This window comes from Melozone crissalis, unplaced genomic scaffold, assembly GCF_028551555.1.
Source record: "Melozone crissalis strain CALT ecotype California unplaced genomic scaffold, PUWL_Pcris_2 ptg000009l_1, whole genome shotgun sequence".
Lineage (NCBI taxonomy): Eukaryota > Metazoa > Chordata > Aves > Passeriformes > Passerellidae > Melozone > Melozone crissalis.
Window position 1 is genome coordinate 17,527,867 of NW_026535787.1, and position 22,471 is coordinate 17,550,337.

The 22,471-nt window shown below is 38.1% G+C and overlaps 1 protein-coding gene across 6 annotated transcripts in view; it reads right to left on the bottom strand.

Annotated features, from left to right (window-relative positions):
* Positions 1 to 4,852: 4,852 nt before the first annotated feature.
* The window catches only part of SENP7 (SUMO specific peptidase 7), a 43,235-nt gene continuing 25,616 nt past the window's right edge, over positions 4,853 to 22,471 (bottom strand). For all 6 annotated transcript variants that reach the window (XM_054270300.1, XM_054270301.1, XM_054270298.1 and 3 more), the window contains 12 exons: positions 22,095 to 22,262; positions 19,629 to 19,891; positions 18,493 to 18,626; positions 17,686 to 17,802; positions 16,101 to 16,220; positions 13,393 to 13,485; positions 12,404 to 12,600; positions 11,930 to 11,982; positions 11,579 to 11,616; positions 11,288 to 11,356; positions 9,130 to 9,280; positions 4,853 to 7,023 (listed from right to left, as the gene is read on the bottom strand). In XM_054270300.1, the coding sequence (XP_054126275.1) occupies positions 6,886 to 7,023; positions 9,130 to 9,280; positions 11,288 to 11,356; positions 11,579 to 11,616; positions 11,930 to 11,982; positions 12,404 to 12,600; positions 13,393 to 13,485; positions 16,101 to 16,220; positions 17,686 to 17,802; positions 18,493 to 18,626; positions 19,629 to 19,891; positions 22,095 to 22,262 (1,541 nt within the window). In that variant the 3' untranslated portion in view covers positions 4,853 to 6,885. The remainder of the gene's footprint in view (positions 7,024 to 9,129; positions 9,281 to 11,287; positions 11,357 to 11,578; positions 11,617 to 11,929; positions 11,983 to 12,403; positions 12,601 to 13,392; positions 13,486 to 16,100; positions 16,221 to 17,685; positions 17,803 to 18,492; positions 18,627 to 19,628; positions 19,892 to 22,094; positions 22,263 to 22,471) is intronic.

A 22,471-nucleotide genomic window follows, 5' to 3' on the forward strand; every position in this document is an offset into this window, starting at 1 on the left:
ATTTATTTGTGTAAAAAAAAAAATAAAATATAAAAGCAAAATAATCCCAATTCCTTTTAGCAAAAGAGCTGTTGTCTTTTTGTCTTTACCGTAGCCTTGACCCAACCAAGAGCATTGCACTTCTTGAAAACGTCTTGATGTCACATATCGTTATCTTTGGAGAAAGCACTAGGTAAAAAAAGTCAACCAATACATCCTGGCTCTGCTCTTTTCAAAGACACTTTTCTGCTTTAGTGGAGAAACAAGAAAAGGTGATTGAAGTAGACTCCTTGGAGCTAGCAGATGGACTGACACAATTTTTTAATTTTAATCTGGCCAGCTAAGCTCTTTACCAGGGCTTGTCATACCATTAACAGACAGTCCAAACAAGGACAACACCTTTCACATTTAATTAACCATGCTTTTTCATTGGCCTTTCAATTTCTGCTCTTTTTTAAAATCCTGCTGGCCACAAAACATCATGGGGAGCACACTAATCTCCAGTAGAAAGTCTCGTGTGTTTTGTCTTCTGCTTGTACAAATATAAACACATATATAAATACATGACTCCTTAAGCACCATTGTATATGTAAACACTGAGGCTACCTCTCTGTGGGACTGTTTCCTCTGGTTACAGGGCTGCTGTTGAGTCTGTGCTAAAGGAGAAAGTCTTGTGCTGCTGCACCACTATCCCCTGCACCCCAAAAGCAGTGCTTCCTCCAAACATAAAGCCAGGGCAAGTCATGACTCTTTCATTTCTGTTCAGGTATTACCTGACATGAGCAGCAGCAAGAAGTGATTACAGATAGCTGATGATCAGCAAAGGAAACTACAGAAAGGACAGAGCATAGGAAAGCAGCAGCACTCTCAGTTCCCATCCAGGGTCAGCTCACTGTAGAAATGTGTATGGAAGCTGCCCTGCAATGGCAGACTGCATTCAGACCCCTAAGAAATCTCCTTCAGGGCTGTCTTCTGCATGGTGTTACTCAGGAGTTCCTGGTTACTGTGTTCAGATCACTCTGAACAAACTCCTGGTTTGGCTATAGTGACTATTTTTGGTAGTGGTTTTGTATAAGTATTTCAAAGCTGGATTCCCAGGTGTCTGCCTGCAAAGCTTTTACACAGAGCTCCTTCGGCAGTACAGTGCTCACTGCTCTACTGAACTGCCAGCAATTCACATATCAGGAATTACCAGCAGTATTACACATATAAAACTCACAGGAGTCAAATAAAATTACCTTTGTTTTTATGCTCTGTCTCTGACATCTAACAGACTCTAGCTGATATTTTTCAAAACAACAACATATTTTCTTTGGTTCTCCCCTCTCTGCCTCAAAATTATTAAATTACACTTAAGTTTAACTACTGAGCTGCTTGAACACCCCCAGTTTTCTTAGAATCAGACATTTTGGATCTATCAAACCATCACTGCAGACCTAGTCTGGCTCTGCCAAGCTCACCATGATGCTGACAGCACTGTGCTGGAGCTATACATGGAACAGCACAGAGACAACGCTGCACTGGTGCCCAGACACTGTTCCACAGTCCTATTCAGCATGTCTGGGTAGAGACAGCAACTTCTGAGGCCAGCTTGGGTATCTTTACTGTGACCCTGGATCCAACACAGAGCAGCTTTATGTTTTAATCCTCTATAGAAACTCATGCTTTCAATGTCATGAATGCTTTGGCTCGCATTACCCTGCACAAATGCAATTGGATCAAGGTTAGAAATGCAACACACACTTATAAAGGTAAAAGCTATCTTACCTCCAGAACATGCGACAACTAATCCCTTTACAGAACACACATACTTCAGTAAAAATATGAAATCCAGTTAAAAGTTTTCTTGGAGTGTTTTTTAGATTAACAGTATTGTTGTTTCTTTCATCAACAAAGTACTCAAAGGTACTCAGAATGTGAACGATATAAAAATAATTTGTTTTATATGGTATGGTTACGTCAGTTTCTGTGAAATAAAATAATTTAAAACTGTAAATTCAGTTTTATTAATATTAGTTTGCTATCAATTTTATATTCAAGTGTTTTCAGCACTGCAATGTAGACTTGCAACAGCTGAAAATCTCCTACATTTATTATAGCAAAAGGTATATCTAAAAGCATAATCTTTTAAAGTTTCTTAAAATAAGCAAAACAATTCTTGCATTAGATTTCCAAAATAATTGTGGAAAATTAACTCCTTCCTCGGTTTGACAAAAGCCTTTACAGTAACACTTTGTATCAGAAAACATAATTCTTCATTTTCAGCATCCAAGTTGCATGTCTTCAAAATTATTCAAGCAAAGCACTCTTGGTGAATGAGAAAAAAAGGGAAGTGTAATTCTAGTGACACAACACACCAAGTCATCCCAGTACCTCCAAAAATAAAGACAGTTTTCTGACAGTTTGCGTTTCTGAGAAGAAACATGTATTTCCATACAGCAAATGGGATTAGCTAAATTACAGTTCTCTACAGAGCAATGTTCACTGAAATACTGCACACATACCATTCTAAATAATGACCCTGTTTTTCAAATGCAATTTATTAAAACAGCTGAATCCACCTGTAACTAAAAAAAAGTCAAATAAAGGATTACTATAATGAAAATGCCTCTAATAAAGAGCCACACCATGGCCTATACCCACTATCTCCAAACTCATGAGATTCTTACTATCCAGAATCTTAATTGTCTCCCTGACCGTACAAAAAAGATGGCTTTATGGCATTTGACAGGATTCACCAGCAAAATTCCCAGTCAGTTTAGCAGAGACAATTAGGTTAGACAAAACCTGTTCACTTGTTCAGTTTCTGTGGTTGCTGTGGCCAAGCATTCACCAATGTCACTTTTTGCTTGTGCTCTGGCAAACACCTCCCAGGAATAAACAAATTCTGAGGCTGGTTAAACTTCCAGCTGATGAAATTCAGTCCACCATAGCGTGTTGTACTGCCACCTCTTCCATCATACAGAATCATAAAGAATTAGGAAGTGAGATCAACCAAATTAATCTCACGCTTATCAATGCTGTCCATGTAATGTAAACCTATTCCCAGCATTCCTCCTTTTCTCAACTGCTGACCAGAAATCTCTTACCTTGTTGAACAGTCAAAGATGATCCCAGTGTCTGTGCTTCTCTTTGAACTTCAATTTCCATCTTCAGTTTGGTTGGGCAGAATTATTACTGTTTGTGTTGGTTTTATTCAACACATTTTCAAGTTTGAGAGTTTTTAAGTCTCATGCTGCAACTCCTGCTTTTCCATCTGGAAAACAGTTGTCTTTTTTTGCTGGTTTGGGTTTCTTTTTTTGTGGGATGGGGGATGGGTGCCAGAAGCAGCATTCTGCTTCTCTGTCCTGACCAAGATGAAAGTGTTACTACTGTGGCTCTCAAGTTTTTTATTATTTTCTAAGGTGTAGTACTTCCAAAGCACTGCAAGCCCATGTCAGGATCAAGTTCCAGGAGGTGAGTACCACAAAAGCCCAGATGAACTGCAATTATTCCATGCCTGCAGTTCAATGGCTAAAACACAGCAGCCCCCTCAAAATTAAAAAATGAACAAAACCCCAAAAAACCTACTTGCAGTTTCACTTCTCCAGGTCTTAATGAAAACTAAGTGTCTATTTTTATATTTTTCCTGGCAGAGTTACTTCCTACAAGTTACTTCACTTCTACCTTATTTCTTGAGTTGTGCAGTACCTTAAACAGATCTCCATGACTGAGATGTCTTCATGGAAGCAATTTTCTGGTCCCACAGACAGAATGCAGCAGTTTCTTTTAAAGAAAATGATGGGTGCATTTCGCTACAACTGATTGCCTTAAAACAAAAATTACACAGCTTTGGGTAAAGAGCCTTACAGAGACTGGTTTGCTTTGAAATACCTTGTCACTCCACTCTTTCAGTTAAACACGGCTTTATACAGGAAATAGAAATACAAGAGATGTGCAAAAAAGGTCTCTGAGTCAGTCTGGTTAAAAAGTTAACTTTGGGGAGTTCCAGCAAGTAAAAAGGAAGCATGAAGGTACCTGGAATGCAGCTTCTTCCACAGAGACACTTCCTAGCATTTACCACATAGCTGGTATATGCAAATGGCTGGAAATGGGGTGGGTTGTAGCTGATGGCCCCATAAATCACTGGGTGAGACATTTGGGTTTAAAACACACATGTCAGAACCCAGGACATTCCTCTGACTGCCCTGGAGGACTCAAGACCCTGGCAGGGGGCTCAGAGACCTTGGCATGGAGTCAAAGACATCTGTGCCTTTGATTTTAACCTATGGAAACAATTACCAACTTTGTGCAAAGAGTTACAAGGTTTGAACTGAATGATAGTGGATATATCACAGAGGGGAAATGTAGAATTTTGGGGATTTAACACAGGGGTTCAAGAGGCAAAATGGAGGAATCTGGGCATGTCCTGTCCTCCTTCTTCTTCTTGTCCTCCACCTTCTGCTGTGATGGTGGCACTTCTGGATTGGTTTAGAGTAGAGACAGACTGTCTAACACAGGTGATAGGTATTGGAAAATTATTGTAAATAAACTACAAATGGTTTTTAGTATAAAAAGAGAACACTGCCCTGAGGGCGGTCAGAGTGCCTCAACCTGACCTTCTGGACAAACCTCTGCAGGTCCAAAAGAGAATGTATTAGATAAGAGAAAATAAACAACCTTGAAAACCAGAGCTGAGGAATCCCAACAACTTCTTCAAGTGCAGGGCTGGGAAAAAAAACTCTGTAATACCTCGGGAGCCATTTCAGCAACAAGGAACCCAAGACACACACACTGTGCATGTACCTTAAAAGCAGTCAGGTGGCCTGTGTTACTCTGATCTTGTGAGTTAATTGTAGCAGCTGGGAAAAGAATGGTGACAACCACAGTCAGCAACTTCTGGAGATAATTTTAATATCAAATGCATTGGCATTCTCATAGCACATATGTAAGAAATCTAAAAAGGCAATCCTTTTGTGTTATAAAATGAATTTAGAAAATTGCATACATTATTTTGCTTTTACATAGCTATAAACCAGTCAATCTAAAAAAGAACCAATTGCTTGGTGATAAAATCTAACTTTATCATAAGGAAAACCCCAATTTGTTTTTCATAAGGGAGCACTGAAAACATTATTCAATTAAGAAAGGTGTAGAGAAAGGGAACACACTTCTGCATTGTATCTTTTGTTTTACAATAAATACACAGATTATTCTTGTAAGTGATGCTGGTGTTGTGATTTAGGTGCTGAAAGACACAACTCTGGGATGGGAGGGGAAGATGTTGGGAGGCAGGGAAAGAAGGGGTAGTGCCAAACTACAGAATTAAACTAGAAACAAAGACAAAAAACATACAGTCACTGCACAAGGCTGCTCACAGCTATACAGAAGGTAACTGTGCTCAGCAAATTGTTTTAAAATTCTCTCCCCCACAGAAAGAATGCTTCCTGGTTTGAGAAACAATAAGGGGGAGTGGAGGGGTGTTGGATGACTGTACAGAACCTGAAATAATAACTGGATTTTCCAGAAGCCAGGTTTCAGAGTTGTCTTGAGGGAAGGGGCCCTGAGAATTCTGCAATGACAAAAATGCTTGCATTGGGTTGCCCTCAATATTTATTTTAACTTTCTGTTGTATTTCCAGGTTTAAGAGCTCTGGTTTTGTAGACTATTTTATGACACAAGTGGTTTTGTTGGTTATCTGACACACAGTCCTTCTGAAGGGTAAGATGACACTTCAGTAAAGTTACAGTGGGGAACAGGAGAAAGCATCCTTTTAGAACAGTCACCTTCTAACGTGCAGTGAGTACAGAAAAAGTGCACACAGCAAAATGTGATCACTGTTCAAGAAAAAGCTACATAAATACAAATTAAGACAATGATGAACTTGTCTTAGTTAATCAAATCAAGTCTAAGTTCAAACACTCAATATTCAGTTATCATTACTCAATTCTCCTAAGCAAGATAAAAATCCTGTTTGTCTTATAGGTAAATCCCATATCTCAATGACCTTATTTTTCAGTAAAATGCCTCAGACTTTTGAGGTTGTTAGGCCACAGCCTGCTTGCCTTGCTAATGCAGGTGATGCCTTATGATTTGCAGGAATTATTCCCCAAAATCAGATGAACAGCATTAAAAATCTACTACCTACACATACTGTATTGGTATGTACTTTGAGAGCAAGTTTGCTTCTAGAATCTGATAAGAAAAAAAAAACTTAAAAGAAAATACACTCCCAACTTTGAAGTATTTCAACAGTCACTCACAAACAAATGTCTTGCCCTTGTGGAAACACACTTATGAAAATGCTAGGAAGGGGGAAAATAATTTTTTTAAAAAAATCATCAAAACTCATGAACCTCAAATCTTGGCAGAATTTTCTGACACATGCAGATTACTTCTGTATATAATCAGAAACAAAACAAAAAATACATCTCTAAAGAGAGTCAACATTAAATCCTTAAAGTAAAAAAAATACATAGTATTCATTCTATCTGTATCAGCTGTAAATCAAGAGACATAATACAAGATCCAGATCCTGTCTTCAGGCCTGACTCCTACATGACCATCCCTGTTTATATAAAATTATAAAGAACAGGCTCCAAAAGACACAAGTATTTTTACATCCTTGAGGCATAACTGTAAGCAGCTTTCATATTCCAAGAACCAACTAGCAATTCATATGCATTAGCTTTAACTTACATATTTACATTCTTATCTACAACCTTCTCCATTCCCCCTTCCAGCATCTTAAGACCACACAACACCAGTGAAATAAAAAAAAACTTTAAATAAATACATGCTGAGCAAAAAGTACTCCTTGTGGCTTTTTTTTTTCCTTCTCTATAAGGCAGGAAGAGACCAAACTAAGCAGAGTTCCAGTTACTTTATACAGCAGTACCCTTTGCCAGGACTGCCTTATTAGATTTATTAGCTGCTGCTGCCACTCTGCTGTTGAAAGTGCAGTTGCAAGATCAGGTCCCGAATTTCTTCTCTCTTGTTTCTGATCAGCTGACGAGGGAACCAATTCTCCAGATGCAGTGGTTGTTCAAAATTAACTATGGGATTCTGGTAAGAGAAAAAGGAATATTTTTGGAATGGATTTCCTAACACAAGCTTCAGAAAGGATTTCAAACCCTTCCACTCTGCTGAGATTGAGGAGGCACAAACAAATTTCCATACAAGACTGCCAGCCCTTAAAATCAAATTGCAGTTCATTCATCATAATCACACATATATGTGCCCTTGCCAAAAGCTACTCTTGGTAAACACCAAACAGGTTTTCATCATTTCTCTGAAAGATACATCAGTATTAACTCATATTAAAGGCAGATTTCACATATTTAGACAAATATATAGCAACTATAGCAAACTATAGCAAAGAATCAATCTCATGTGGTTCAGAATCCTGAGATTTTGCTGTCTCAAGCACGTGGTTTTTCTGTTGTAAGCAGGTCCTCTGACAGGACAACAAAAAGTAAGAATACTGATAACAGTTTTAGCAGGACATGAGAAGGGGAGAATTTGGAACAAAAGAGGATAGCAAAATGAAATAGATGAAAGGTGCTGGCAGATTTAGTAGTTAAGACTACAATATCACATCTGATTTGCCAAAAGAAATTTCTTTTCCTCTTTCCCTCTTCAGTCTTTTGCCATGCTTATATTTTACCTCCTCCTTCCTTTCAATAAAGTAACATATGATAAATTGAAACAGTAAACTTAAGAATCCATCATGATTTGCAGTCTATGAGTCTTTAGGACAATTTACAAAGACCTTACCTCAAACCTTGCTTCTTCAAGAAGAACAAGACCCCCTTGTTACAGAATGGGCAGTTCAAAAGCCTTGGTAAGTAAGTAATTTCATTTTCCCCCTACACAAGAGCTCAACCCATCTATTAGAGAACCACAGAATGGTTGGGGATTGAAGGAACTTTTGGAGTTTTGTATCCAACCAGACCTTCCTGGCTTCCAGCAGAGCACCTCTCCTCATTGGGTCCCCTGTCACTCAGGTCAGGGACTCTCCAGGAGGCTGTCAGGTTAAAGTCACCCCAGAGGTCCAGGGTCTGTGAATATGAGGCTGCTTTTGCCTGTCCAAAGGGGCCTCGTGCACTTGTACTTGATCAGGTGGCTGACAGCAGATGGCCACTGCTATGTCACCCATGGTGCTCTGCTCTCAGAACCTCTCAGATGGCTCCTCATCCAGCCCTAGGCATAGATCCATGCATTCCAGCTGACCCACATGAAGTACAACTCTGCCTCCTTGTGCTCTGTACCTGTGCATTTCAAAGAGCCCATATCCATCCATGGCACTCCTGCTATGTATGTACATCCCACATGATGCATCCAACAACATCCCCGTGTCCTGGACAAGATCACAGCCTGCAACTGCACACAGAGCTCCCAGTGGTTGTGCCTGTGTACAGGTGCTGTGGAATGGCAATCTGATCTGTTCTCCTACAGCAGAAAAGCCAGTCCACTGCCCAAGGCCTCACACAAGGCTCTGCATGCACAGGAATCTCAGAGAATGCAATCACATGCATCAAACAAGCAGAGCCATGAAAAGGACAAAGCAAAGGGCAGTGTGCCGATCAAGGGGAGGAAGACTTGGGGACACCCTGAAAGATAGTGCCTGAAGCCCAGGATCTGCAGATATTTAAATGTATGTGCTAGAAAAGGAAAAAAAAAAAAAAAAAGAGACTTCCTTAGCTCTACTCATTCCTTTCTAACAATTTCCCCTCTCCCTCCCTTTACAGAAACTGCTGCCTGCAGATCCACTCAAAGGCCACTGCACAAGCTGACAAAGTTTTAGATACTGCAAGAAGAGATGCAAAGATACTTCTGTAACATCTGTAGGGCAGCAGTGCATACACCAATAGGCTCCAAATACACACAAGTAGTCAATATGTGACATATTGACATCATACTGACATATGTGTCACTATAAAAGCAGCACTAAACTACAAAGTCAGAAACATTTGAGGATAGACCCATATGAGACACCAGACAGAAAGACCCTGCTATTACTTAAGAATGGGTTTCATCTCCCCTTTCTCAAATGGTTTTTATACTTTTGACACTTGACAGCTTTTTTGTGTCTGGCTATTTTGCTCAGAAAATGGGTTTTTGTGGTTTAAGATAATTTAGGGGAAAGGGGAAGGTAGATTGCATTTGTACCTGGAAGAAGCTTTCCACATACTGCAGCAAATAGACCCCACAATCACTGCTGTTATCTTGTTTAGGCACTCTGGGACATAGGTCAATCATTGTTGATTTACTGAATTCCCGATGGGTTTTTCGTTTCACTTCCCATTCCACTTCAAGGTACCTACAGAAGAAAGTAAACAGTGGAAATACTTCAGGAATAACTCCCAAACTCAATACCTTTTGGGACACTACTCAACATTGTTCCAAATATCCAATATTCTATTGCATTCAGAGGCATTTCTACATAATAGGCAATATACAAAACATAATGGGTAATATACTAAACAAATATGCATGATATAATTTAAAATTAGCTACTTGTGCAGAGTTTCTATAAGCAATTAGGATACCTGGACATTTTTATACCTTAACTAAAGGAATAATTTTCTAATTAAAACCCCCTTAAACCTCACTTTACAAAAAACTTCTGTAATAATTGCACCAGTATAACCCTTGCAAGCTAACAGTGCACAAGGTATTTAAAGACTTGATGAAAACCTTAGGAAAGCTTTTCTACAGTGATTAGGATTTGTTATCAGGCTTTTCTATTGTTCTCATGCTTCCACAGCAACTCACTGACTCCACATTCAGGACTGGCTGCTGATTTTAGGGATGGGATGGAAAACTTAAGGGTCTGGTTTTCAAAGGCAATAGTTACCTATATTTTTCTCCTGGCTTTAGCTAGACTTCAGAAGTCTAGGGGCTTCTGAAAAGCAAAAATAAGGTCTGACTTAAAAGAATAAATATATGCATTAAGTCAGATCTTGTGTTTGATTTCTAAAAGCTCCAAGTCCTTGCAGTCATAAGAATAAAAATACATACAGAACACTTAAGCAGCTTTTGGAGAAAATGGCAACTGTGAAAAGGCACCAAATATGCAACAATTCCAAGATGAAGACATTTCAGTGAAGCACACGTTCTAGAAACTGCAAGAACCTATGACTGTAGGCTTTCTAATTCATTTGTTTGAGCCTGAAAACTGCCCAAAACACAACAAAAATCAATTCAGAGAAAAGAAAATGTCATAGAATCCCTGCATCAATTTCCTTAAACTTCTGTTTCCAGGGTGTAACTGGAAATTGAAGGAATAAGAGGTTGCTTCCCAATCTCCCCTTATCTCACTCCATAGGTCTCCACTTACTTTCTGACTTTTTGTGACATCTCTCTAAACTCCAAGAAACCACACTCTGGAATTTCAGCCTCAGGAGTAGCCCAAATAATAGTGCACTAAAATAATACATCCCACATAAATAAATAAACAGAAGTTGCTATTTCATTCTTCCTCCCAAGACACATGGCAGGGATGTCTCTCTATTTAGGGAAAAGATGGTTGCACAAAAATTTCTAAATCTCATCTAAACTTTATATAGCATTTTGAAAAATTTACTTTTACAAGAAGGTGGTGCTATTTAGTTTACAGATTTTTCCACCTTTCAGTGAAAGGAATAGCACAGAGAACAGAAAGAACAATTTCATTTATCTTCAGATATTTAACAATTTTTTTAAGTTGATGATAGACATTAAAGTCATCAGGAGTGTGTAAAAGTACTGAAAGTTTTTATTACATTCTTCCAATACTTAACACACTTATTATGTACAAAATTGAATATATTTTTACACTTTTCAAAACAAATACTATCTCACTATAACTCTACTGACACATCAAGCTTTTAGAGAGCTTCAGTCTAGTTTCTGTATTTTTGTACATAGAAATGTATTTAACACTAATTCTGTAAGCATCATCAAAAAATGAACATCAGTCCCCTGGAAAATTGTTGTTCAGATTTCAAAGTATTCATTTTAAGTGTTTTTCTACCCTTAAAAACACCTTCAGTTGGTAGACTAGATGGGATAAATCCTCCCCCCACTAAAACAACACCAGCAAAAACCTCTCTATTTTTTTTTCTCCACTCTCCACTTTACAGCTTTTGCATCATATTTGGGTTGCAAAACATAGAAAAGCTTTTCAGGAAGTCTCTGTACTAAAATTAGTGTTTCCTTAGTCATGACTCTTCATGGATTTTCCTTTAGCATTAGAAATATACACCTTTCTAGACAAAAGTACTTTGTATATAGAAATATGACCAGCAGGATCTATTACTAAAAGATAGAAAGTGTAGTTACTTACTCTCTCAAAACCTGAACAGTTTTCTGCACAGAACATGCTTTCAGGGAATCCAAGATGAGTATACAAGGCCTGTACACAACAAAAACAAAAAACAAGTCATTGCAGTCTTTCATCACCAACATCACTGAAAGAAGTATTTTTTTGCACACAGCTTACCCAAAAGTATCAATATTTTAACCAATGTGGTAAAAATTGAGAAGTACCTACAGCTGTGGTTTTATAACAATACTTGAATTACAATAGAATTTCGTAATTTGATGTTACAGTACTAGAAATAAAACAGAAACATACCTTTTACAAATCTGCTTTTTGGAATTACTTAGGGAGATCTGAGACAAAAGAAAAAATAAAAATAAATCTTAAAAAGACAACATCAGTTATAAACTCTAAGATCTTCATAAATTTAGAGAAGGTGTCATTTCAGAAAAACAAAAACTGATAAATCAACTTTAAAAACAGGTGAAATCGTAGCAGAGGAAATAGGTAAGCACAATGCTAATTCAAAATGCCTTGCACATGCTGCAGGCTATGCAAACATAAATAACTACTGCAAAAAAGATGATACAAAATCCCTTGGTCAAGTCTCACAGCCTTCAGAAATTCAGTAATATGTTTTCTCTGTCAATACAAAAAGGCACTTACTTTAGAAATAGCTGAATATAGAACTGAAGCAGAAGCAGCAATTTCATTGCGTCCTAGTACAAAAGAACAAATAAAAATAATTTAAGAAAATAATGCCTAAGCAAAGTATTTTTATTTTCAAGTTCATGATTATTAGTATTCAAATACATTCAAATATGAAAGTAACTAACCAATTTATAAACCAATTTTTAACATTCCCTTCTGAAACCTGAAATAGCAGTTACCAAAGTCTTCCCTCCTGATAAAAATCTTACTGAAACCAAAATTTCCAATCATCCCTTATTTTCTATGTCTCTTCCAGTATTTTCCAGAGTTGCAGAAAACTTGCAGTCCTTACTACACATGGGTACATAAAAACATACTACATTGATCTGGAAATTTTAGAAATCATCTTTCACATAATTTCCCTCCTCCAAGGACTAAGACACCTAGAACTGTTCATGGCTTGACTTAACTTTCTCCTAGATTACATACCTTTAGAGAATAAACTTCTGTTACCATCCCCCTCTTCCTCATCCCTGCAGAGCACTGAGCCAGCTCTGGTGCTCTCACTCTCTGGCTCCAGGGGACACTGCTGAGGTTGGTGGGATAATGAATTCTGCTGGGGACACTCCTCATACACAGCTTCTTCCAACCAAGGAAAACAGATAACTGCCATGTACCAATGAGACCTGCACCCAGCAGTGGGGAGAGGGAGGAAAAGATGTCAGAATTCTGAACATTTGGTTCTGAAAGGGCTATGAAAAGCTCTAATAATATTGAGAGCTCATGGACAACTGTTCTGTGACACACAACCATCATTGCCATGTTCTTTTCATGGCATCTCATACTAATCCTCTCCCTCTTTTTTTACTTTGCATTGTGGCATAGCAGCAAACATAAGTATAAATTCTTTTAAAAACCCCAAGAAACCCACCACAGCAATTAATCAATTTGAGCACCCATTCCACACTTCAGCTAAAATCCAAAATAAAAAACCACTAATAATCAGTGATGGTGATCCCAGTTTTACATATAGCTGAAGATGTGGCACCCTTCCACAGATGTTTTCCATTATTTACCTTTCAATGATGATTAAATTTTACAGGAGTTTCCATGTACAGGTTGGTTATTTAACCAGGCCAAGGCATAGATTAGGGAAGTTCTACTTTTATCTATTGACACTATGAGTTGCTGTGATTTCTTTATAGAAATATTACTGAAGTGCACAGGAATCATCCTAATGACACACTAATTAGTCTGAAAAATACTTGACAGTAATTTTCAGTAAAACAAATACCAAAGGTACAAAGCTGACAGCTGAATAAACATTTTATCTTTTGAACAGTTTTCAAAAATTACTCCTTCCACTTGTATTACTTCTTCAAAATCTAATCTATCATGGGCAATGATCAGCCATTAAATTTTACCACCACAACTGAAATCTTTAAAAAGCAGAAAATGCATTGAAAACATAGACTTACTCCTCATTCACAGGCACAAAGATATAATCTTTATTGAAGATATTTATATGGCGAGTCCATGTTCTTACTCTTCTGTGTCTTCTCTGTGCTGCTCTGAAAAAACAAATGACAATTGTTGTTTGGTTTTGTTCCTTTCACTTAAAGCAAAGAATAGGGATTAGCACTCCTACATCTCCCCAGTCCCTCAATGGGTTTTCCATTTACTCTAGAAATTTCCTAGACAGGTTAAAAATTAATCAGCACACTAGTGAGCACAAGTGACTAATGAGCCATTTCTGAACCATTTTAAGCTCTTCTTGAAAAAAAAAAAAAAACCCACAATCATGCAAAGATTTGAATGGATTTCTTGCAATTATAATTTACTGCACTAAACACAAAAACCTCATTTAAACACCAGTCAGTGTAAATACAGATCTATAATTTAAAATGTCCATTAATTAAGCTTCACAATACCATTTTTGAAGGCCTATCTGAACAACCTTTTTTGCAGGGAAAAAGCTAAATGCCTTGCTCAGGGTCATGCAGCACACCTGCAGCAAACACAGAGGTGAAACACCTGCCCTCCAATCCTGAGGTTTAAATGCTGCCACACTTCATTTCCAGCTCTACAGACAAAGCATGAGGACAAATATGAGGAGAACAAGAAAAACAGAGAAGATATTTAAGTTTGGATTTTCAGCCTAGTTTGCACAAGTTGAAATAGAAACTAACATTTCACAGAACTTTGCTCCAATATGAAAGTATAATTCACTCTACTCAGCAGACATCCCTATTATCATTGTGATTCCATCCTCATCTTTGATTAAGAAACACAACTTCAGAGTAGTAGGAACTGGAGAAAATGAGTAAGGAGTGGAAAACCAGGCTGGTGTAGGACTCCGCATGGGCCAGCATTAAGTGAAGACTTGCTGCAAACTTCCTCCGCTCTATGATTCTAGAAGCACTGGGAATTTCAAAGGCAAGGCCTGTTTATAACCTGGGAAAGCACCTATAAAAGCAACTTTCTCAATCTAGTGCCTGAACTATGTGACCAAAGTGAAGCAAAGGGTCTTTAAGTAGCTACATCTGTTGGGATTAATTTAATTTACAACAGTAAATAGCCAGGATTTTGACTAGCCATTTATCAAAAAAAACAAAACAAAACCAAAACAAACAAACAAAAACAAAAAACAAAACAAACAAACAAAAAAAAAAAACAAAAAAAAAAAAAAAAAAAAAACCAAACCCACTGAAACAAGCTAACATCCCTAACCATCTGCAGTCACCAGGTGAGCATTTAAGCCCAAACACAAAACTAGCATTTCCAAAGCCATCTCCTTGTTCAGAAAAGCCACAGTCCTTGAAATATGAGAAACTAAGAGTGCCATTCCTGTTCCTCCAGTAGATTATGGACAGTCCAGCCTTGTAAAAGGAATCAGATCAGGGCATAACAGCATTCTTATCATGGATAATTTTGTCCTCACCTCAGAACATTCAAAGTCAGAAGACAGTAAAATCATGGAAGATGTTCTCTCAAACACAGTTACATGAATTTTCAAGATATCTTTGAGAATATTACAGAAGTCTCACTTTTCTTTCCATCAACACAGCTTTCACCCAGCAGTACTGTCACCTAAACAAGATGCCACACACCTCTCTGTGCAGCTGGCCTTGTTTGCCAGTAGAATGAAAAATCTGGAGACTTCATGGATAACAGAAGAAAAAACCAATCACTTCAGAGGGAAACAAAAAAGCCTTCAATAAGCTGAATGATGATGCTTATTGGTCTCTCTAACAACCTGGATAGTTTTATTGAGGTGGGTGTCATTCTCTACTCTCAGGTAACAAGCAACAGGACAAGAGCCAACAGGCTCAAGTTGTGCCAGGGAAGGTTTAGATTGGCTGTTTGGAAAATTTCTTCACCAAAACATTTTCTAAGGACTGGAACAGGCTGGCCATGGAAGTCACCAGGCCAGGGGGTATTTAGAAGATGTGTAGATAAGGCATTTGGGGTCATGGTTTAGTGGTGGACTTGGTAGTGCTGGGTAATAATTGTTGGACTTGATGATCTCAGAGGTCTTTTGTAACCTAACAGATTCTGCAGCTTTGTGAAAACAGAATGAATGTTGGTGGCTTTGCTCTCAAACATCAGTGTTGAGAAGAAACTGGAAGTTAGTTAAGAATGCTTCTACCCTTTAGAGAGCCAGCACGAAACACAATGTGATACAGGGCTCCTGTGCTGCTAATGATATCTTTTTGGGATTCTCTCCAATCCAGTGAGCTCATGTGTCAAAAAACAAATGTGTAAGCTTGGTGTGCAGTAAAATTTTCTAACTAAAACTTTGGTCAATAATTTTCTACCAATATGTAAGATGAAATACATGGTGAATATAAAAAAATATTAGTAACATAATTTCTTTAAATTATGCATGTCTTGCAAAACTGTGCATTTATGATAAAAATATCAAGTAAATAATTGCCTGAAGTAAATATTCAGAAAAATTTGGAGAAAGGTGATAACATTTTCATTCATATTCAGTATGAAACACATTGATTTTAAGGAAAAACACCAGTATGTTTAAATTGTGAGTTACAAAATTTAATCACTAATCTCTTGGAAAACATCAAAAACTATTTTATGTGCTGATTAGAAGATGATCTCCAAAACTTCAAAGTGGCACCAACAGATAGATTGCTTCTGGTCATAATGGCATCTAAAACGAACTTACGAAACTTTGACATCCCCCTCAGAGTTTTTTTCTGTCCTGGTCAGGCACTTGTAGAAGAAGCTGCTAAAAATGTGCGTACGGTCAGCAACAGGTTTTGGTGCCTTCTCCAATAACAGATACCTACCAAAGAAGAAACCAAAATTATTAAATTATTTTTCTAGAAAGCACTGTTACTGCTAAAAAAAAGGGCAGTTATTCTAATGACTTGTCATACTCAGGTTATGCTTTAGTATCAGTTGCCTTCACAGCCAGTAATCACACCAAACTTTTCTAGTTTAACTATTCACATATCAGAGTATGTAACAGCCAAGCACCTACAAAGAATGCAGTTATTTTTTGTCCCTGATTTTTTTCTTCAGTATTCAGTCCTCTGACTTTATTTCAAAAGTGAGGTAACAAGCCCTTACAATTAAAAGAGACTTGAAAACCTAACCAAGTATAAACCTACGGAATGCTATACTTGAGCATATTCAAAAAGCATGGAACAGGTCAGTTAAATTGTCCATTTCAATTTGCAGGTAATGCATGTGAAAGCTAAGTACCTAATACTTCACTGCTGATAATTTTATTATAAACATCACTTGAGAGTTTATTCTGTCACTCTAGAAAGCCAAAGCCCTCATAATCGCAGTTATCCTACACAAGGTACCTCCAGCTTCACTTGATGAATTGGGCAACACAGTCATACCTGACAATGCTTGCAAAAGAATAAAAACAGAATCTGGGAAGTCTTAACAAGTTATAAAAGCAGAGAGATTTCTACAACAATTGCATTAAGTCCTTTTATTTAAATCTTCCATTTCTGTTGAGAAGCTACAACTATTCAGAAGACCATGATGCATTATTTAGTTCTAGTTTAGAGCAAAATAGGAAGTGCTTTGCTGTAAAACCCCATTGAAACACTGTCACACACTTCCTTTTCCTATCTTCTAGACAAGTCTTCCTATTACTCACAGTTCTTACACCCATCTGGATGCCAAATAAAATGCAATTCCTGCTGACAAGCTTTAAAAGAAGCAGAATTCTTCTGAGGTCTAGGTCAGCAGAGTGAAAATAAAACACAGCTTTAGGGACTGGGGGACACAAAGCCAGTTCTTGAAAAATTGCTCTCACAAGCAACTTCAGCAGGATGGCTTGGAGTAGCTAAGCCAAGCACAACCTCCTCAAGATGTATCAGCTGTGTTCCCTTCTGCACATCAGCATCAGAAGAATACCTGAAATTGCACAGCATAGCAGGGGATGCTCCACTTCATGTAAACTTAGTAAATAAAATACTACTACAGATCCCCTACTTTTTTCAACTGCCTACTTGGCACTTTCTCTTCTGTAAGGTCACCAAGAAGCTTTTTTCCTCCTGTTATTCTGTCTGGATTTTATCACAGGCTTTCAGAGGGACAAAACCAATGAAATTAAAACAAATGAAACTGCTAAGAACAAAAAATCTTTTTAGAAAAGTCCAATGTCCAATTCATCACATTGCTACTTCTGAAATTGTTGTACTTAGTGACCAACATTTCCAGTACATTCAAGTCCACAACATGCCCCAGACAGTGTGAAGGATACAAGAAAGGCTGAGATGACTTACTTCAGATAAAAATCAATGATGACATCATTGAGAAACTCTCCATATTCTAAGCACTCTAAGTCTTCTCTTGTGACTCCCAGTCCTCCTTTTGCAGGTGGGGGTGGATAAACAATTAAACTAGAAAACAAATCATATCATAATAACAGTGACAAACTGTTTTACATGACATTGTTATGAATATGGCTGCCTTATATGCAGAATATTTTCTAGAAAACCTGGGAAAAGCAGTAGTTCTCAAAACTTTACCATTTCCTCCTCCAATATTTAGGTGTTACAAAACAAGTATCACCCTAAAGCACCCTGAAACTTTGGTAAAAACTTTTGAAAGCAGACTATTTTCTGCCTTCATCCTGTTTCTCTATTTTTGATCAAAGTATCTGAAAAATGGCTATACAAAATGTGAAGAAATACCAGAGGACAAATGGTTATAAAAAGATTGAGTGTGACAGAACAGCAAAAGAACACTTTGTTCAGATTTTATAAAAAGCTGGCTTAAATTAGTAAGTTTTGCTAAGAGAGACTTAGATGGATACTGACAGAACCTGTGAGAACCCCACCCTCCCTGTTGATGTACTCATGATATGACCTTGAAGTCATAGAGCAGATTTGCCCAAATTTCATCCTATAACACATCCATATTGTCTTGTAACACTAATATTTGCTGATATTTTAGGTTTGAAGATTGACTTTCATACAACACTTTCAAATCAACTAGAGAATGGCAGCTAAGTGAGGGCTTTTATTCCACTAATTAATGTATTCAAATTCTTATATTTTCCCTTTCTCATTTACATGAAATACACTTACTTCTTAACTGCTCCCATTTCTCTTACTTCTTTCCATTCTTCATTCAGTGCAGAGGATAAAGAGATACAATAGCAGCCACTATTCTGTTTATTTGCAAGAGCATAACTGGGCCTGATCACTTTTAGCTTTGATTCCTACCAGAAAAATACAAGCAATTGTAAAAACATTATACAGCTTGATACATAAAACGCAAGCCTAAAAACCACAGGAGCACCCTGCATCACTGAAGAGGATTCTTGCTGGAGATCCAAAGTATAAACTTTGGTATTTGGGCAAACATGCAACTGTTCAGAAAACTAAGAAGTTATGAATATTTTTAAATATAATGACAGATCTTAGTGCATAATAATCTCTCTAAAACTATTCAAGCATTATTTAGCTAAGTGAACCAGAAATGGTTTTGGAGAAGAAAAATAAAAGAAAGGAGACAAGTGTCAGACTGTCTTACCAGGAGCTGTATATGCTTGGAAGATTTGAAAATCTAGTCCTTGCACAATTTGCCTAAAAACAATACATATTTGAGCTGGCTGGCTTCCTTTTAAAGTCTCCAATTTCATGGACCTTGCAGATTAACCTGCTGTCTCTTGGCTCTCTACTGGTGCCAACAAAGATATGTAATTTCTGTGTGACAGTGACATGGGGCTGGGTTTAGACATTTCCTCAAGAGATTAAACCAAGACAACACATTAATTGTACAGACTCATCCCCCCAGCAGTCTGAAGAGTAATTCAACATTTTCAAGCTGTGGAGACCCCACAAGTACATCTAAAGGGGACTGGAGGGCCACCTACACAGCTCCTGCTCTGCTGCACTTCCAGCTCAACCAAAAAAATGGTTCCATTACTCATTACTTGATTAACTTCCTGCTTGCTGCCCTAGAGACACCACAAGGGCAGAACATCCCTGTGGTTCTAAATTTACACAGCCATGAATTGATCTAAAGCACTGGTACTTGCCACTGACTGATGAAGTCTACAGACTATCCCTCTGTGGACACAATCTAGCTGATTGCAAATTTTGGAGTAATCCTGACTGGGATTTTTGATATGAATTATGGAAGAAGGCTGACCTAAAATTTACTCAAATGTGTGAATGCCAAGCAATGGTGATGAATAAAGCAACAGCTATCCACTCACCTGAATTACAGGCTCATGAGCATCTGAGGTATTCTCTTTTGGCATGTATTGCTTTAGTAGATCCTTATTGCAACTCACAAAAGAGCTTTCTTCAGGAGAAAGATCCTTAAACAAGAGTAATGCTTCTTTCAAAGACAAAAACTCAGCAAGATCTGGTGCTCTGTTCCTCTTGCTGACACCTGTAATCAGTTCAGTCAGTCTCTCTTCTTCCCATTCTGTGAGTGGTTGAGACATTTCCAAAAATACAAATTCATTGGATTTGGCTGGAAAAGGGAGAAAATGGATAACATTAACTATTAGATTAAATGATAGAAACTTGTCTGAACACCCACAAAGGAACTAAGAGAGACAATGGCAAGAGGGGAAGCCCAAACAAGCCCTGCCAGGTTCATCACAGGAGCCATCAGCCCATAGAAGTCCCACTTTCACAGGCCCAGAGGAGCACAGCAAAATGGCAGGTAGGAACCCAAATTACAGACTGAGCAAGAGACACACAATCAGGGCTGTCCTAGGAGAGTCTCAGCCCAAGGGTCCAGACCCAAAACCCATCACAATAAGTCAGTGCCAGAGCACTTTTTGGAGTGAAAGGGGGCTACTGCTGAGGTGAACAGCACACATGATGGGATGCAGGGGAAGAGTATTTTGGGATTGCACAGGAATCCCAAAGGATTGTTTAAGGAAAGACCTAAAGGCAGCAAAGAGAGACATTCAGGTAATTCAGGGAAGAAGCAGTATGGCCAAAGAGAGGGTTGAGGGCATTAACATATTTAAGTACTTTGCTGGTCAGTGTACTTGTCTGGCCATGCCATGAACATAGACCAGCACAGCCTATCCTGTCTTCTTATTCAAGTCCTTTCTAACTCTCCTGGCTGAGAAACCCCTCTGAGCCCTCTCAGGCTGTCAGATCCACCACAATACATTTTCCAAATATATTTGCAGCAGAGCAGAACCATAGTAACCATTTCCACAATCCACAAAACCACTACTGATTTTTTCAACAAGTCTCTGAAAACACTTCAAAACACTCATATTACTATGTAAAATTAAGAGGTATAAAACAATCAAACAGAAATTTAATTAAAATTACTGATGGTTTCTCCAACAAGAATGTAACCAATGCAAATAAACCTAATATTAAAAGATACCTTGCATCTTCATACTCACATTCCACTCATTTCACTGGGAACTGTGTCTACAGAAGGTACCAGTAGCTTCAATAAACTTGCATCAACTAAAGGGAGCTCTCTCCTAAAATTTTATCCAGTATTTTGCTCCAAACTACTTGTGTAAAGCTGCCATTGCTCATAATTTTTCATACAGGAGATGATTATTAAGTGTCACACAGACAATGCTGACATCATCTTTTATGTAAGCAAAATCATTGCACCTATGAAAAAAACCTTGTATGATTGTGCCACTCTGAATGTGTGAGCCACAGTTATACTCTGTTTTTTTAAGAGCCTCATGCTGGAATACAAAATACAAGGAGTCCATAATACCCAAAGATTAAACAGCCCATTTTGCCTTTTGTGGAAATTTTCTTCAATAATAATCAATGGCTCACTGCAGTCTTGTCAAAGGTCAAGCCAATCTTTACTTGCCAAGCCTTTTGTATAGCACAGACAATGTTCAAGAGTAAGGATATTTAACACATCCATATATTTTAAAGAGAGAGATGCTTTGTACTCAAGTCTAGTTTCAGAAGGCCTTCTGACAGAGACTACAATTAAATTGCTTTGATGTCTTTTTATTAAGCAACAGTAAGTTTGAATCATATAAGATTAGGTTTTTTTCTTCCAAATAAAAGTACAGTGAAGCATTTTAGAAGTGCAGAAGTAACCAACTTATCTACACTGGTACAGCCTCACCTTGAGTACATGTGTGCAATTTCGGGCATCACAATATAAAAATGACATTAAGCTGTTAGAAAGCATCCAGAGGAGGGCCACAAAGATGGTAAAGGGTCTTGAGGGGAAGTTGTACAAGAAGCAGCTGAGATCACTTGGTTTGTTCAGAAAGGGAAACTGAGGAGAGACCTCATTGCAGTTACAACTTCCTCAAGGGGGGAAGAGGAGGGGCAGGCACTGAGCTCTTCTCTGTGGTGACCAGGGACAGGACCCACAGGAATGGCCTGAAGTTGTGTCAAGGGAGGGTTAGATTGGATATTAGCCAAAGGCTCTTCACCCAGAGGGTGGCTGGGCACTGGAACAGCTTCCCCTGGCAAGTGGTCTGAGCACCAGCCTGACAGAGTTCAAGGAGCATTTTGACAATGCTGTCAGGCACATGGTATGATTTTTGGGGATGGTGCTGTGCAGGGCCAGGAGCTGGACTCAATGATCCTTCCAACTCAGTGTATTTTCTGATTGTGTGATGTTTAAAACACTATAGGCTTTCCTCTGCATTCTAAAACCCAGCTGTTTTACTGACATGACCTTTTCATTGCACTTAAGGAAAGCAATTACTCACATGGCTGACTGGTTACTAACTTTCCCATCTGGGTTTCAATCTTTTCTACATAATCCACAGACAACCAAAGAAAAATAATTGTTGAAGAACAGCCACCACCACTTTTCCACCAGCCAAATCTTCTCAGATCCAGTGTGTCCACTGTAAGCTGAATGTTCTTAAGAGACACTGTAGAAAACAGAATTCAAAAAAACATGCTCTTAACAGCCATGTATTACTCTATCTATGTCACAGTAATCACATGCTGAGAGGTGTGACTGGAGTGTAGTAACACAATATTTATAGATTTTATTCCTTGCATTACATAATATACTGAGAATTCAATATTTAAGTCAGCTACATCAAGCTGTGTAAAACAAAGCTATCAAACTGTAACA